Source organism: Piliocolobus tephrosceles, chromosome 11 (assembly GCF_002776525.5).
Source record: "Piliocolobus tephrosceles isolate RC106 chromosome 11, ASM277652v3, whole genome shotgun sequence".
NCBI lineage: Eukaryota > Metazoa > Chordata > Mammalia > Primates > Cercopithecidae > Piliocolobus > Piliocolobus tephrosceles.
This window is the reverse complement of record NC_045444.1, coordinates 122,485,297-122,500,626: the sequence shown is the minus strand read 5'-3', so window position 1 is coordinate 122,500,626 and position 15,330 is coordinate 122,485,297. Positions and strand designations below refer to the sequence as shown.

General features: G+C 49.2%; 1 protein-coding gene and 1 pseudogene across 1 annotated transcript in view; both read left to right on the top strand.

The window, feature by feature from the left end:
* ASB18 (ankyrin repeat and SOCS box containing 18) overlaps positions 1–15,330 on the top strand; it is a 72,753-nt gene that overhangs the window by 50,719 nt on the left and 6,704 nt on the right. Inside the window, exon 4 of the mRNA XM_023228719.1 lies at positions 554–1,058. Coding sequence (XP_023084487.1) covers positions 554–1,058 — 505 coding nt within the window. The remainder of the gene's footprint in view (positions 1–553; positions 1,059–15,330) is intronic.
* On the top strand, positions 5,132–5,306 carry LOC111553790 (annotated as a pseudogene).

Below are 15,330 nucleotides of genomic sequence, written 5' to 3'. Positions count from 1 at the left end.
GGTGCCAGGCTGAGTCAGTGTCCTGAGGGATGGGGAAAGTTCCTTCCTGGTGCAAGGCAAGGCTTGCCTCACACCCTCACAAAGCTGAGTGGTTTCCAGAAGGGCTAGATGGGGGCCGAGAAAGAATCTGACCCCCAAGGGCCTCTCCCTAGAACTGTGACTGCCAAATGCTTAACCTCCAGGTGTGACAAACAGCCCAGGTAACCAGTGCATGGAGCACTGTCACTTGGACCACATCACCCTCCCAGGAAGCTCCAAGCAGTTAAAATGTCCTTATAAATTGTAACTCTGCACGTGGATTCTTATGACATGTCCTTGGCTATTTCCACCACTCGGGAACTGGTGTTGCCATAATCTCGCTCTCTCTCTTTTTTTTTTTTTTTTTTTTTTTTTTTTTTTTTCCAGCTTAGTTTGAATTCCCGACGCCTTGTATGGGAGAGCTGAGCATGTCTTTCCATTCAGGGATCACTTGATATTTTGGAGCAGCAGGCCGGGGGTGGAAGGGTGCGGGCGTCCTGCGGGGGCCCAAGTGATGGGCCCTGGCCTCCTACAGGTGCGCACAGGCGCTGCTGGAGCACGGGGCCTCGGTGCAGCGCGTGGGCGGCAAGGGCCGGGACACGCCGCTGCACGTGGCGGCGCAGCGCGGCCTGGACGAGCACGCGCGCCTCTACCTGGACCGCGGGGCGTACGTGGACGCGAGGAACGGCTGCGGGGAGACGGCCCTAAGCGCGGCCTGCGGGGCGGCGCGGAGACCCGACGAGCACGGGCGCTGCCTGCGCCTGTGCGCGCTGCTGCTGCGGCACGGGGCGGAGGCGGACGCGCGCGACGAGGACGAGCGCAGCCCACTGCACAAGGCCTGCGGCCACGCGAGCCACAGCCTGGCGCGCCTCCTGCTGCGGCACGGCGCCGACGCGGGCGCGCTCGACTACGGCGGGGCCTCGCCGCTGGCCCGCGTGCTGCAGACCGCAGCCTGCGCGCTCCAGGCTGCACCGCAGCGCACGGTGCAGACGCTGCTCAACCACGGCTCGCCCACTGTGTGGCCCGACGCCTTCCCCAAGGTAAGGCAAGATCCGGCCGGGCTGGCACGTGCCCTGGAGTTTTGCCACTTAGTGACCGGCCTGGGAGCTGGGTTGCATGCGGTGTTCTCAAACTGTAATGGCCCAGGCACCCCTGGGGACTTGTGAAAATGCAGAATCTGCTCAGTGGGTCTGGGGTGGGAGAGCCTGCATTGCTAACAAGCTCCCGGGTGTGGCCTAGACTGCTGGTCCTGGGACCCCATTTTGAGGAGCGGGAACCTAGAAGCCTTCTGATTAGAGCCACTGGAGAATTAAGGGGTTGCATGTCAAGAATGCATCCTTTCAAAGTAGTCACCTGGGGACGGACGCCAGGCACTTATTTCGATGATGCAGTCAGAGCTCAAAATATTTTGGCAGCTCGTCTTTAGGTATAATTTTCAGAACGATGAAAATCAGTCTCTTGCCGCATCTGGCATTTGATCTGAAACGAAATTACCCAATCGGATCATCCACCTTGTTAATGAGAGCGCTTCGTACATTTGCAGACTTCTCTCATTCGGTCCTCACCACATTGCAGTGAAACACGAGAGGCGGGTGATATTCTCCCTCTACCTGGGGTTCAGCCAGGTAAGGTGCCCTGCCCAGGTCATTGCAGTGTTGGGACCTCACCCCCATTCTGATGGCTCACCCTTGCTGCAGACTTGACTCTGAACAACTCATCCTTGTTCCACCCGTCAGATCTACCCTGAAATAATAATGATAGGCCGGGCGCCGTGGCTCACACCTGTAATCCCAGCACTTTGGGAGGCCGAGGCGGGCGGATTACGAGGTCAGGAGATCAAGACCATCCTGGCTAACACGGTGAAACCCCGTCTCTAATAAAGAATACAAAAAATTAGCCGGGCGTGGTGGTGGGCACCTATAGTCCCAGCTACTCAGGAGGCTGAGGCAGGAGAATGGCGTGAACCCGGGAGGCGGAGCTTGCAGTGAGCCGAGATTGCGCCACTGCACTCCAGCCTGGGTGACAGAGCAAGACTCCGTCTCAAAAAAAAAAAAAAAAAGAAAGAAAGAAAAAAGAAATAATGATGATAAAGAATAAAGATTTCTCACCTCAGAAAATACCCAAAAGACTGAAAATGTTTCCAAAATATTGGTTGGAGTAAGAGGTTGTCCTCCCCAAAAGACTTCATTGAAGGGGTCATTCCATTAGATGTAAAACCCGGGTATTTTTAATTTAAAAATTATCTCCATCAACCAAGACTCATCACTCATAGGCATAAGACATATTTTGGCTTGATTAGTTTTGAATAAATAGCTGAAAAGCTAATATGCAAAAGGACAGTGTTCTCAGTGGTCTGAACCATCAAGAAGTGAGATTCACACATTTCTCTCAAATGCTAACTTTCCATTATAGGTGCGTTCAGAGTAAAGACTCTATCTAGGAAAAGTTAGAAAATCCCCCAAGACAACTCCCCTAGTGTTTCCTTACTTGACAAACAGGATGGCACTTTCCCGATGCTATCTCACCCCCTCTATGGGTAATTGTCTTGTGGTGTTCCACTAATGCAGTGATTTCAATGTGGTGGACTCCTGAAAGGGAAGAAATGCTAGCATTTTTATGTTCTGTGACAGCTACCTTTTATATTTATTATTTAAATTTTAATGTTTCCCATCATTAGCAGGCTTAGTTCATCAACTTATAACATGGAAACAAGACTCACCCACTGCCCTTCCCATGCACGTTATGTCTGCATTAAACCAACACACACTTCAACCCTTGTCATATGAAACTGCATAAAGAATGAAAAGAGGCCAGGCATGGCGACTCACACCTGTAATCCCAGCACTTTGGGAGGCTGAGGCAAGAGGATCACTTGAGTCCAGGAGTTCAAGACCAGCCTGGGCAACATAGCAAGACCCTATCTCTACAAAAAATTTTTTTAAAAAATTAGCTGGGCCTGTTGGCATGCACCTGTAGTCCCAGCTACTCAAGAGGCTGAGGCAGGAGTATTACCTAAATCCAGGATGTGGAGGCTGCAGTGAGCTGTGATAGCAACACTGCACTCTGGCCTGGGTGATAGAGCAAGACCCTGTCTCCAAAAAAAAGGAATGAAAAGAGAAAACAAACTTTACAGGATGGGCCACAAGGGGAAAATTTCTGGGGCAATTTTTTTTTCTGACTTATTTCTCCAGGACAGAATGGGGCAATTTATTTTAAAGAAAAAGAAAGGAGTCAGTATATTTCAGTAGTGACTACAAGTAATCCTTTGTTAGCCTTGAAGTTATTTCAATGTGACCAGGCTTTCAAGTCCTAGGGGCAGCCCCACAGGCATCATTTCTTGGAACAGGACCTCTGACCCCTGGACTCTGTTCCCAAGGCTGTAGGAATTACCCTGCCTTGACTAGAGATGCAGGACAAAGCACAGTGCCTCCTCTCTGGGTGTTCAGGGGCCCTGTTCTGGGATGGGATCCCCAATACTATGTCAGCCACACAGGAATGGGGTCAGTCAGTGATACAACTCATCCTCCATTCAGGTTGGGGGTAGGTTTAGATTGGGGGGACAGTTTGTTCTGGAGAAATCTTAATACCTTGAGGCTTTCACCAAAAAGCATTGCCCACCACTGCCTCCCTGAACATAGCGCCTGCAAGTGCAGACCTTCCATCAGTGTTTGCTGAATGAAGGGATTCCAGCCACTCCAGGCTTATGGCCTGCACTAAATCTTTGTAAATAAGGATTCCACCTCTTTGCACGGGGATTCCCCCAAACCTCCAGCGGATACCCCTACACCTGGCCAGGGGAGGGTGGCAGATGAGGATGCATTCACCATGCTGAGAATCCCCTAAGCAAAGGCAGCAGTGCCTGTAATGTTCTAGCCTTGTCCCCACAACCGAAGCAAAACACTCTGGAAAGCTAGAGGCAGCTTCTTCCTCCACCCAGTCTCCCTGCAATCGCTCCTCCAGGGACAGCATCTAATCATGTGCGACATCAAAGCAACAGACCCAACAGACGCTGCAGCCGGCCACAAAGATGCTGGGCAGGCACCACACGGGCGCCATGGCAAGGCGAGCGCAGAGCCACCAGCACTGTCACAGGGCACGCCGTCCGTGGGCAGCAGCCGTACTGTGAATAGATGTAAAGAGACACCCATGGAGCACAGAATTACTGAGGCAAAAGGTTTCACAGCGAGCTTATGACATAAATCACAGCTCCCCATGCCCAGACAAAGGCACCATCGCCACGGCAGGCGGACACAGGGCATCCTTCCGAGCCGGCGCAGTGCTCTGCACTGAGAATCAAAGCAGTGTCATGGCTTCAGAAGCCCACATGTTGACAGTGCCAGGCCTTTCTGCCCGGCTGACCGCTAGTTAACACTGGGGGCAGGGACAGGGCGTCGAGGGCAGGCACAGGGGGCAGGCTGTGGATTCTGGCAGGTTTGGATTCTGGAAGGTGTCAGGACGGGCTGGGGCTGGGCCTGTTGGGCAGCAGGCAGGAAGGCAGAGAAGCACACACAGATGTGGACCTGAATTTGTTTGACACCTGCCACAGGTGACTCTGTGGGCTGGATGCTTGGTCTGGATAAAAGGCTGTGCTCCGGGGCCTCTTTCCTTCAGCCTCTCCTTACCTGGAAGACGAATTTGTGAAACAGTCATGAAGTCCCATGGGATCTTTTTCCAAGGAAGCACTACTTTGCTCTTCTCACCTCTTTGAAGCGAATATTTCTCGCTCGACCCCAGAAAATGATGGAGCATCAAAGAGTGTGGGAAGGTGTAAGTCCAGCCCCGCTCCAAGATGGGACACAGGGCTGATGGTAGCAGCACCCAGCCAGGGCTCACACCCCTGCCCTCTCCTGCCTCCTTCACAGGTGTTCATTTGGGAACCTCCTTGATTCACCGTTCAGTTTACACGGCCAGCTCTATTTGTCCCTGGATGTCACCTGACGCCCGTCCATGAACACTTTTCATTCGCAGTCAGCATGCGTAGCCAGCACATTCCAGCCACTCCTACCCTGTCTCCTATTTTGTGCTATTTCCCAAAGGCCCTTCTGTTTCCTGTGGTGCAGAGGCCAGCAGCAGCCCGGGGAAACGCACCTGCAGGTGGCTGTAAAGAGTTCAGGCTCCCACCTGGCGGAGCAGATGCCATGATCACAAAGGTGGTTTTCTCAGGGTGAGACTTCTGGATTGCGTTCCGGGTCTGATGACCCGCACGGTTTTCCCAGATACGAGAAACTCATAGATGCAGAAACTGCATGACTTGTGGTTGAGAGGGACTGCATTTCCACTTTCCCCTGTGTAAAAATGAAATCCTAATAATACTTCAGACTCAAACTTGTCCACCAGCCGGGGACATGCAGGGACAACACCAGTAATGAACAGTTTCCCCTAAGTCATGTAGGCATTGGCTGTGCTTCCCACGGGCATCCCTTTAGTACTTATGTATTCATTCCACAAACATTTTGGGGGAACTTGGGTGCTTGGTACTGGAGTCACAGGGAGGAGCAGGAGCATGCGTATTTCCCACCCTGGTGAGGCTGCTTGTCACGTGGATCAGCCAAGTGCACACACCAAGGTGAAGTTGCTGTGGTGAGAAGTGCTGCAAAGCACAGAACAGGGGTTTCACCTGGCTGGGGGGGCAGGGTCCAAAGCTCCCTCAAGTGTGTGATGAGTGAGCCGAGATCTGAAGGCTGAAGGCTCAGCTGTGTGAAGCAGGGGACAAACATTCTAGACAAACATCCTGAGCAAATGTCCTGGAGCAGGACAGGCACGGTTGTCCTGTGCAGTCGGAAAAATGACCCAGTCGCTGGAGAGGAAACAGCTAGGGGCACCAGTTGAGACTAGGCAGCCAAGTGGGGCCTTAAGGGCCTGGGCCTCTGACTTGGGAATATTAGGAGTTGATTACATAATTTTCAAGGAAGGAGATGACATCATCAAATCAGTGTTTTGGAATTTCTAAGCTCAACGTAGAGAACACACAAGGTAGGGGGTGGTGGCGGTCCAGGTGAAGGATTCACATAGCTTGAAGGGGGATGGAGGTTGATGCAAGAATAACAGACTCTAGGCCAGAGGCAGTGGCTCGTGCCTATAATCCCAGCACTTTGGGAGGCACAAGGATAACCTGAGCCCAGGAGTTTGAGACCAGCCTAGACAACATAGTGAGACCCCATCTCTACAAAAAATTAAAAATAAATTACCTGGGCATGGTGGCATGCACCTGTAGTCCCAGTTACTCAGGAAGCTGAGGCAGGAGGATTACCTAAACTCAGGAGGTGGAAGCTGCAGTGGGCCAAGATCGCGACACTACACTCCAGCCTGGACGACAGAGCAAGACCTTGTCTTTAAAAAAAAAAAAAAAAAAAAAAAAAGCAGATTCTAGAAACATCTGCAAATCTCTGGTCTTGTCTCAGCTTCTGAGCACTAACCATACTGCAAATGGAGACCTAAAGTTTTCATGTTTTCTTTTTACCTAATTACAGAATCAGGTAGAGACTTCACTTATCCCGATTCCACAGGATTTTTAGTGGGAGTTTCTGAGGTAGCAGTAGTCAAAAACCAGGGCTTCCGCTCCCATTTTCCCAGAGCCGAGTGCACCCAGTCCCCAGCGGGAGGAGGGAGGAGAGATCATAAGTAGGGCGCCTGTGTTTTTCTTGCTCTTGTTTTATTTCTCCATCTACATATAAAGCAATGTGCCTGTGTGATTTTCCCCCTTAATTTTCTTTCTGCCGCCTCATTAGCTGAAGAGAGTGCGCGTGGATACTAATGACATCAGCATGTCAGAGTAATGTGGCAGCCGCCTCTCCGCAGACAGCAAGGAGGCAGCGGAGATTTTTAAACTGTGTTGGCGTAAAAATAATGAAGGCAGCCAGCTGCCTGGCAAACATGAGGGGGCACGATGCAGAGGACGGGGAGGGGCAGGGAGCCCCAGAGAGGTGGAACAGAGGAGAGACAGAAAATGAATTCCCAGAGACAGGCAATAAGACTCTGTCACAGTCTGTGACCCGGTGGGGGAGGGGCGGGAGGAGGCGGTGCTTTTGCTCTAAGGGAGGGCAGCTCTTCCCAGGGTGGGGCATGTCTGGGTTACCTGCCTGCAGTCCCTGGGAGCCATTTAACATTTTGCAGAGAAGTGACAGGGCCAGTGGGAGGGTCACTGGAGGGTTGCGATGAGCGAGACCTGAGCATCGCCTAGGGTACCAGATAAATAGCAGCAGACTGCATCCCGAGGGGTCCAGCGTGAGGCCTTCTTAATGGCGTGATTTTTTTCCCAACACAGAAGGGGATAATTGAAATCAGAGACTGCCGTGCACAAGGAAATGGCATGTTAGTGGGGCTCACGATAGCCGGAAATACCAACATGTGTGGGGCGCAGAGAGGGACAGGGCTGGCGAGATGGACTGGGAAGACTGTGCCGGCCTCAGGCCACCTGCCAGGCATTCCCTCTGCGGCTTGGTCTCTCCGTGTCTCTGTGTTCATGCTCCGTCTCTCTCTTTCCCTAAAGCTTGCTAAGCCTGACTCAGTGACAGTAATGGATGAGAACAAAAATAATTGGGCGTGGGGAGGGGACCACCGATAATAGCTCTTACAATGTCAGTATGATGCCCAGTCTAGAAAGAGCAGCTCCTGTCCTCTAAAAAATAGCTTTGAAGGCACAGATTAGAGGAAGGAAGGAAGAAAGGGAGAGAAAGAGAGAGAGGAAATCCACAGCAACAATAAGGCAACCTCATGTCTGAGTCTAGGAAGACCCAGACCCAATGTCCTTCTGCTGCACGGCCGTAAGTGTCCAGGCTGTCAGGCAGACGTTACCAAAAAAAAAAAAAAAAGGTCAGCCAGGCAGTGGGGGACGCCTGTGAAGCCAGTGTAGAGTGCAGAGGTGAAAATCGCAGGAATCCCGGTTTCAGAGCAAGCTGCCAACTGCAGGAAGAGGGTAGCAGGAGGAAGCCTCCAGGCCAAAGCTCAAGTCCACCAAGCTAACCATCCAACTGGGAACGGGGCTGGACCAGGCCCTCGTCCCCCTCCCTGCACGCTGTCCCTCCACAGTCTCCCGGGTGGGCACAGAGCAGGACCACAGACTTCCCCTGCATGTTGGCAAAATTTGCATCTGGTTCTCCCCTTAATCAAAGACTAATAAGGAGAAAAAGGAATGGATTCATGGGGGAAAAGAGGACAAACAAAGAAAAATAGAACAGCATCCAGAAAACAGAAAGGAGATCCAAGAAAATCTCAGAAAGTATACGCCATCCTCTATGGAGTACAAGAAGACATAGCCTCTGGGATCCGTCGAAACAGTACTAGTTAAGATGAAAACTCAATAGAGTGACATGAAAAGGAAGATGGAGGAGATAGTATACCAAGAAACGAACAGCACAGATTGAATTATACACTAAAGAGGGAAAAGGCAGAGTTGATTCATAAAGAAAGAATCAAATCCATGGGTGCTGGGCCATTGACCCTTGTGCCCTCAGACCCTTTTTCCTGCTGTTCCTGGGTCCTGCTCTGCATCCTGGGGGACAGGGGGAAAGGGAAAGCCCCCTCAAACTGCCCTCAGAGCCCCCATCAGCTGGCTTCTAGTTGGACTCAGCCAATGGGAGACACCATGGGAAACTGGAGTGTGGAGGAAGAAAGAAGCCAGGGTGGTTCTCCTCTTCTGTCTCTGTCTTGTGTAGCTTCGCCAGCAGCACCTGCATCTTCTCTGTGACACCAACACCCACCAGAAGCCCCTCCCTTCATGGCCCCAGTCCCCAGTGGGTAGCCCCTGACTCAACTTGGTTCCAGCAGATGGCCCTGCTCTCTGGACTCTGATTAGGCTACCTCATCCCACTGTCCCACCAACTCTAAGAGTAATGACAGCTTTCTATTTTGCTAATCTCTGGGCTACTTCACCTTCCCCTTGTGGGAATCTCAGCAGTTTGATTACCTATATAATCAATTCCATGTGTAAAGTTGTTTCTGATTGAAATACCTGGATTGGTTTCCTTTGCCTGATTGGACTCTGATACAGGTGGTTTAAATCACAAGTAGCAGAAAACCCAATTCAAACAGGTTTAAATAAGAAAATGTATCTTTTTATCTCGCATATCAGTAAGTGCAGAAGTAGCAGGCTTCAGAATTGGTTGTTTCAGTGTCTGGATGATGTCCTCAAAGAACCTGGTGCTTTCCAACTCTCTGCTCTGCCATCCTCAGTGAGTCAGCTTTGTCCTCAGAATGGCTCCCTCATGGCCACAAGATGGCTTCCAGCAACAATGGGCCCATTTCCTTGTTCATATCCAGTTGTTCCTTTTTTCTAGAAACCCTGAGGAAGTGTTATCAGTTGGCTTAAACCTGCCCTTCTCTGAACCAATAACTGGCAAAGGAGATTGGATTACCATGATTGGATTAAACTCATCATCTGAATTGTTGGAAAGTCAACCTCAATGTTCACTATAATGAAAGACTAATGTTAAAAACTCTTCTTAAGTGAAAAAAAAGAGAGAGAGAGAGAGAGAAACTAAAAGAGAAAGTGATGGTAATAAAAGATAGAGTAGAGAGCCAACCCACAGATAAGTGATGTTACTGCAGAAAAGCCTAGGACAAATGGATCAGAAATAATAACCAAAGATATAATAGAAGAAAACTTAGCTGCACTGAAAGTCTTAACTTTTGGTTGGCAATCAAAAGGGTGTTCTCTGCAAATCAGTGACGGGAGGCACATACCTATATATGTTCTAACAAAAATGTTCTAAAAAGACATGGAAAAATCTGGCAAAGTATTTAAGCAGAAAACAGGCTATTCATAAAGGAATAGAAACCAGGCTGGAGTCAGATATTTCTACTGTAATAGTAACATAGGACAATGAAATATCATCTATAGATTTTGAAAGGAAAAGTTTGGACACTACAATTTTAGACTCAGTGAAGATAGTTTCATTTTGATGACAAAAGACACTTTTAGATATCAAGCGTTCATAAAACATGCCTTTCTAATGCATTTTCTGAAAAAGAAAAAAATGCTTCAATTATTTATCAGCAAGTATTTACTGAGCACCAGTCATGTCCCAGCAACATACTAGGCACATGGGATAAGTGAGTGAACTGATAAGGGAAAGAAGTATTCCTGCTATGTGGAGCTTACATTCTAATGGGGAAGACAGGCATTAAACACTGAGCATGATCAGCAGACCAAAAAGGTGATAAGGACTATAGAGAAATTAAAAGGGTGGAAGGCAGTTGCAATTTTAAGTTGGGCAGTTAGGGTCAGTGACTGCTGAACAAAGACTTGAGAGACGTAAGGAACCCACTGTGCGGATGTCTGGGGAAGAGCAGTCCATCAGAGGACCAGCCATCTGTAGCCTAAGGCTGGAGTGGGCCGGCCCTGCACACAGAACCACAGGGGACCAATGTGGCCAGAGGTGGAAGGAGCTAGTGGGATGGGAGTAGGAGATGAGATTGGGGGGGTAGGGGAGAGGGCACAGGTTGTGTGGGGTCTACAGGACATTGTAATGACTTTGGCCATTGGAGGGATTTAAGCAGAGGAGTGACGTAATCCAACAATATTTCGTAAAGATCTTCCCCTCAGCACCATGTTAAGCAGATACTTGAGAAGGAGGAGAACAGACATGGAAAGATGAGTTAGGAGGGTGTTGCTGTGGTTCACATGAGGGATGATGGTGGTGTGACCAAGGAAGGCAGTCTGACCCTGGATATATTTTGGACGTAGAGCCAACAGGATTTTTTTTAACAGATTCCATGTGGAGTATAGGAGAAATAGGAGCAATGGATGACTCTGATTCCAGCCCAAGAGACTGCAAGAATGAGTTTGCTGTCAACTGGGAATGGGGCAGGTTATGGGTAGCACAGCAGGTTGGGACCTGGTGAAGCAGGGAGTTCAGTTTTTGGTATGTTGAGTGTGAGATACAGTCAGGTGGAGCTACAATGTAAGCAGCTGGGTATTCAAGCCCAACTTTGAGAGGGAGAGATTTGGCCAACCTGGAGATATACCTTTGAGGGTCAGTGAAAAAGGATGGTATTTAAAGCCAGGAAACTAGACAAGATCACCAGCAAGTGAGAGTAAATGGAAAAAAGGAACAGGCCTGAATGCAGAGACAGTCCAATATCTGAAGGATGGAGATGAGACAGCAGCTAAGGAAACTGAAGAGGAGCGACCAGCAAGGTGGAAAGAATGAGAGCACACCTTCCTCGAAGCCAAGTGAAGGCTGCATTGAGGTAGAAGACATCGTCAACATGTCAGGCATGGCTGACACAGCCAGTAAAGTGAGGCAGAGTATGGACCACTGGCAAGGCAGAGCCTGGGCCAAGAGCAGCATTGGTGCCCTTGGTAAGGACAGTGTGGGAGAGTGGCTGGGGCTAATGGCCCATTCAGGTGGATGTACTGCAGCTGACAAAGAGATAACACTAAAGAAGAGCTCAGGAATGGGGAAATCAATCCCCAGATTCTCCCCACTCTGCCCCTTAAATATCTCTCAAAATCTCCTACCCTCCTGATGGCCACCACCCGAGGTGAGGCCACCACCGTCTCTCCCCTAGATGGACACATCTTCTTCACTGGGCTCTCTGTCTCCTCTAAACTCTTCCCCAGATTCAGCCTTGGTGATATTTCCTTGGTTGGTTGGTTGGTTGGTTGGTTGGTTGGTTTGGTTGGTTTGGTTTTTGAGACAGGGCCTCACTCTGTTGCCCAGGCTGGAGTGCAGCAGTGCAATCATAGCTCACTGCAGCCTCGACCTTCTAGGCTCAAGCAATCCTCCCACCTCAGCCTCCTGGGTAGCTGGGACTACAGGTGCACACCATCAGGACCAGCTAATTTTTTATATTTTTTGTAGAAATAGGATTTCTCCATGTTGCCAAGACTGGTCTCAAGCTCCTGGACTCAAGTAATCTGCCTGCCTTGGCTTCCCAAAGTGCTGGGATTACAGGCCTGAGCCACCACACCCAGCCTTGGTGATATCTCTAAAATTAAAATCAGACCTGGCTGCTCCTCCACTCGTACCCGGCAAGTGCTCCCTGTGTCAGCCTCCTTCTCAGGCAGATAATGGACTCCATGGTCTTCCCTGCTTTGCTCTCCTGTTTCATTGCCCAGCACTCCCCATGTCACACTAATTCCCCAGCCGACATTATTTGCTCCTTCTCACCTCCCAAACCTGGCGTAATATGTTTTCTCTGCCTAGAACACTCTTGTCCCCAGAACTCTCCATGCCTTCCCCCCACCCCCGACTCCTGCTCCACGGCCAGGTCTCAACTTGGATGTCACTTCATCCAGAAATCTTCCCCTGAACTCCCCCTCATATGACCACAGCACCTGCATTGTTGTTGTTATGTTTGGGACCATAAAGCTCTGTGAAGGTGGAGCTGGCCATCATAACACGCAGACAAAACACAATCCCTGTCTTCTAGTAGGAGCTCGGCAAATACCTACAGAAGGGATGACTTAAAGGACAGGTGGTGAGCACACAACCAAGCTAGAATAGTGACAAATAATTGGGAAGCGAGTTGTAAAACTAAATGCAAATACCAAAATGGTTACTGAAGGAGATACGTAATATAAAATATGATCATGTAATAATCACAAACTGAACCCAAACTCCAGTATTATTAAGAAAGGAAGGGAGGCCGGGCGCGGTGGCTCAAGCCTGTAATCTCAGCACTTTGGGAGGCCGAGACGGGCGGATCACGAGGTCAGGAGATCGAGACCATCCTGGCTAACCCGGTGAAACCACGTCTCTACTAAAAAATACAAAAAACTAGCCGGGCGAGGTGGCAGGCGCCTGTAGTCCCAGCTACTCCGAAGGCTGAGGCAGGAGAATGGCGTAAACCCGGGGGGCGGAGCTTGCAGTGAGCTGAGATCCGGCCACTGCACTCCAGCCGGGGTGACAGAGCGAGACTCTGTCAAAAAAAAAAAAAAAAGGAAGGAAGGGAGAAGAACTGGTTAAGAGAGAAATGTGAGAGAAAGGGTGATGGAATATCCAGAGAGAGAGAGAGAGATTTTTTTTTTTTTCTTAGAGTCTCACTCTGTCACCCAGGCTGGAGTGCAGTGGCATGATCTCAGCTCACTGCAACCTCTGCCTCCCAGGTTCAAGCAATTCTCTTGCCTCAGCCTTCCGAGTAGCTGGTACTACAGGTGTGTGCCACCACACCCAGCTAATTTTTGTTTTTTTGTTTTTTTGGTTTTTTTTTTGAGATGGAGTCTCGCTCTGTCGCCCAGGCTGGAGTGCAGTGGCCCGATCTCAGCTCACTGCAAGCTCCGCCTCCCGGGTTTATGCCATTCTCCTGCCTCAGCCTCCTGAATAGCTGGGACTACAGGCGCCCGCCACCTCACCCGGCTACTTTTTTGTATTTTTTAGTAGAGACGGGGTTTCACCGTGTTAGCCAGGATGGTCTCGATCGCCTGACCTTGTGATCCGCCCGTCTCGGCCTCCCAAAGTGCTGGGATTACAGGCTTGAGCCACAATTTTTGTATTTTTAGTAGAGATGGGGTTTCACCATGTTGGCCAGGATGGTCTCCATCTCTTGACCACGTGATCCGCCCGCCTCGGCCTCCCAAAGTGTTGGGATTACAGGTGTGAGCCACTGCACCAGGCCTAGGTTAATATTTTTTTATTTTAAAGGTAACTAATAGCATTTTAAAGACAGTGCATACTTCCAAAATATGGAAGATGAATCCAAAGAAAATACATACCTGTACAACAGAACCAGAAAACAAAGGAAACAAGAAGCAGAAAAAAACAAAAAGAATAAAGTGAGACTGGAGTGAGACCAATACTTGATTTATAACAATAAATGAAAATCGCTTAAACTACCCTTTTACCAACACAGACTCGCAAACACATTTCAAACAAACTGAAACAAAAGGTTAAAATTTAAAAATGAGGCCAGGTGTGGTGGCTCACGCCTGTAATCCCAGCGCTTTGGGAGGCTGAGGCGGGTGGATCACCTGAGGTCAGGAGTTCAAGACCAGCCTGGCCAACATGGTGAAACCCCGTCTCTACAAAAATACAAAAATTAGCCGGGCATGATGGTGGGTCCCTGTAATCCCAACTACTCAGGAGGCTGAGGCGGGAGAATCGCTTGAACCCAGGAGACGGAGGTTGCCGTGAGCCGAGATCTCGCCATTGCATGCCAGCCAGGGTGACAGAGCGAGACTCTGTTTCAAAAAAAAATTAAAGAATGAGCAGAGGGCCAGGCACGGTGGCTTACACCTGTAATCCCAGCACTTTGGGAGGCCAAGGCGGGTGGATTACGAGGTCAGGAGATCGAGACCATCCTGGCTAACACAGTGAAACCCCGTCTCTACTAAAAATACAAAAAATTATCTGGGTGTGGTGGTGGGCGCCTGCAGTCCCAGCTACTTGGGAGGCTGAGGCAGGAGAATGGCGTGAACCCGGGAGGCGGAGCTTGCAGTGAGCTGAGATTGCACCACTGCACTCAAGCCTGAGCAAAAGAATGAGACTCCATCTCAAAAAAAAAAAAAAAAGAGTGAGCAGAGATAGATAATTCTGGCAAAAACAAGCCCAAACAAATGTATTTTTATATCAATATGCAAATAGAATTCCAGGGAAATACACAAAATGAGAGGGGAAAAAATATTCATTTGATATTGACCAAGGATATAGTCCATGGTGAAAAGATAACCATTATAAACTTTATGTGCCAAAGAAGATTGTGTTAAAATAGAGAAATTGACTGAAAAATAATTTAGGTGATTCTTAATTCATATCTGTCTATCACAGACCAAGTGAGCCAAGAAAAAAAAAAAAAATGAAGTGCAGTAGCTCCAAATCATAAATGTGACAAACATATTTTGAAAGAAATGAAATGCGACTTCTGCTAATGCCGAAACAGACATTGTCTACAGCCATATTGCAATATACCAGAAAACTAATAGTAAAAAGTTTGTTAATTTTAAAAAATAACATAACCATTTGAAAATGTTATAGCACACTCCCAAATAACTACTGCCTCAACAGTTATTTAATTGCAGACTATTAAGAAAGATGAGCTGGGTGTAGTGGCTCACAGCTATAATCTCGGCACTTTGGGAGGCTACAGTGGGAAGATCACTTGAGCCCAGCCTGGGCAACATAGTGAGACCTTGTCTCTACAAAAAAATTTTAAAAAATTAGCCTGGCATAGTGGCATGCGCCTGTAGTCCCAGCTACTCAGGAGGCTGAGGTGGGAGGATTGCTTGAGTCCAGGAGCTCAAGGCTGTAGTGAGCCATGATCACACCATTGCACTGCAGCATAGGTGACAGAGCAAGACCCTGTCCCAAAATAAGGAAGGAAGGAAGGAAGGAAGGAAGGAAGGAAGGAAGGAAGGAAGGAGGGAAGGAGGGA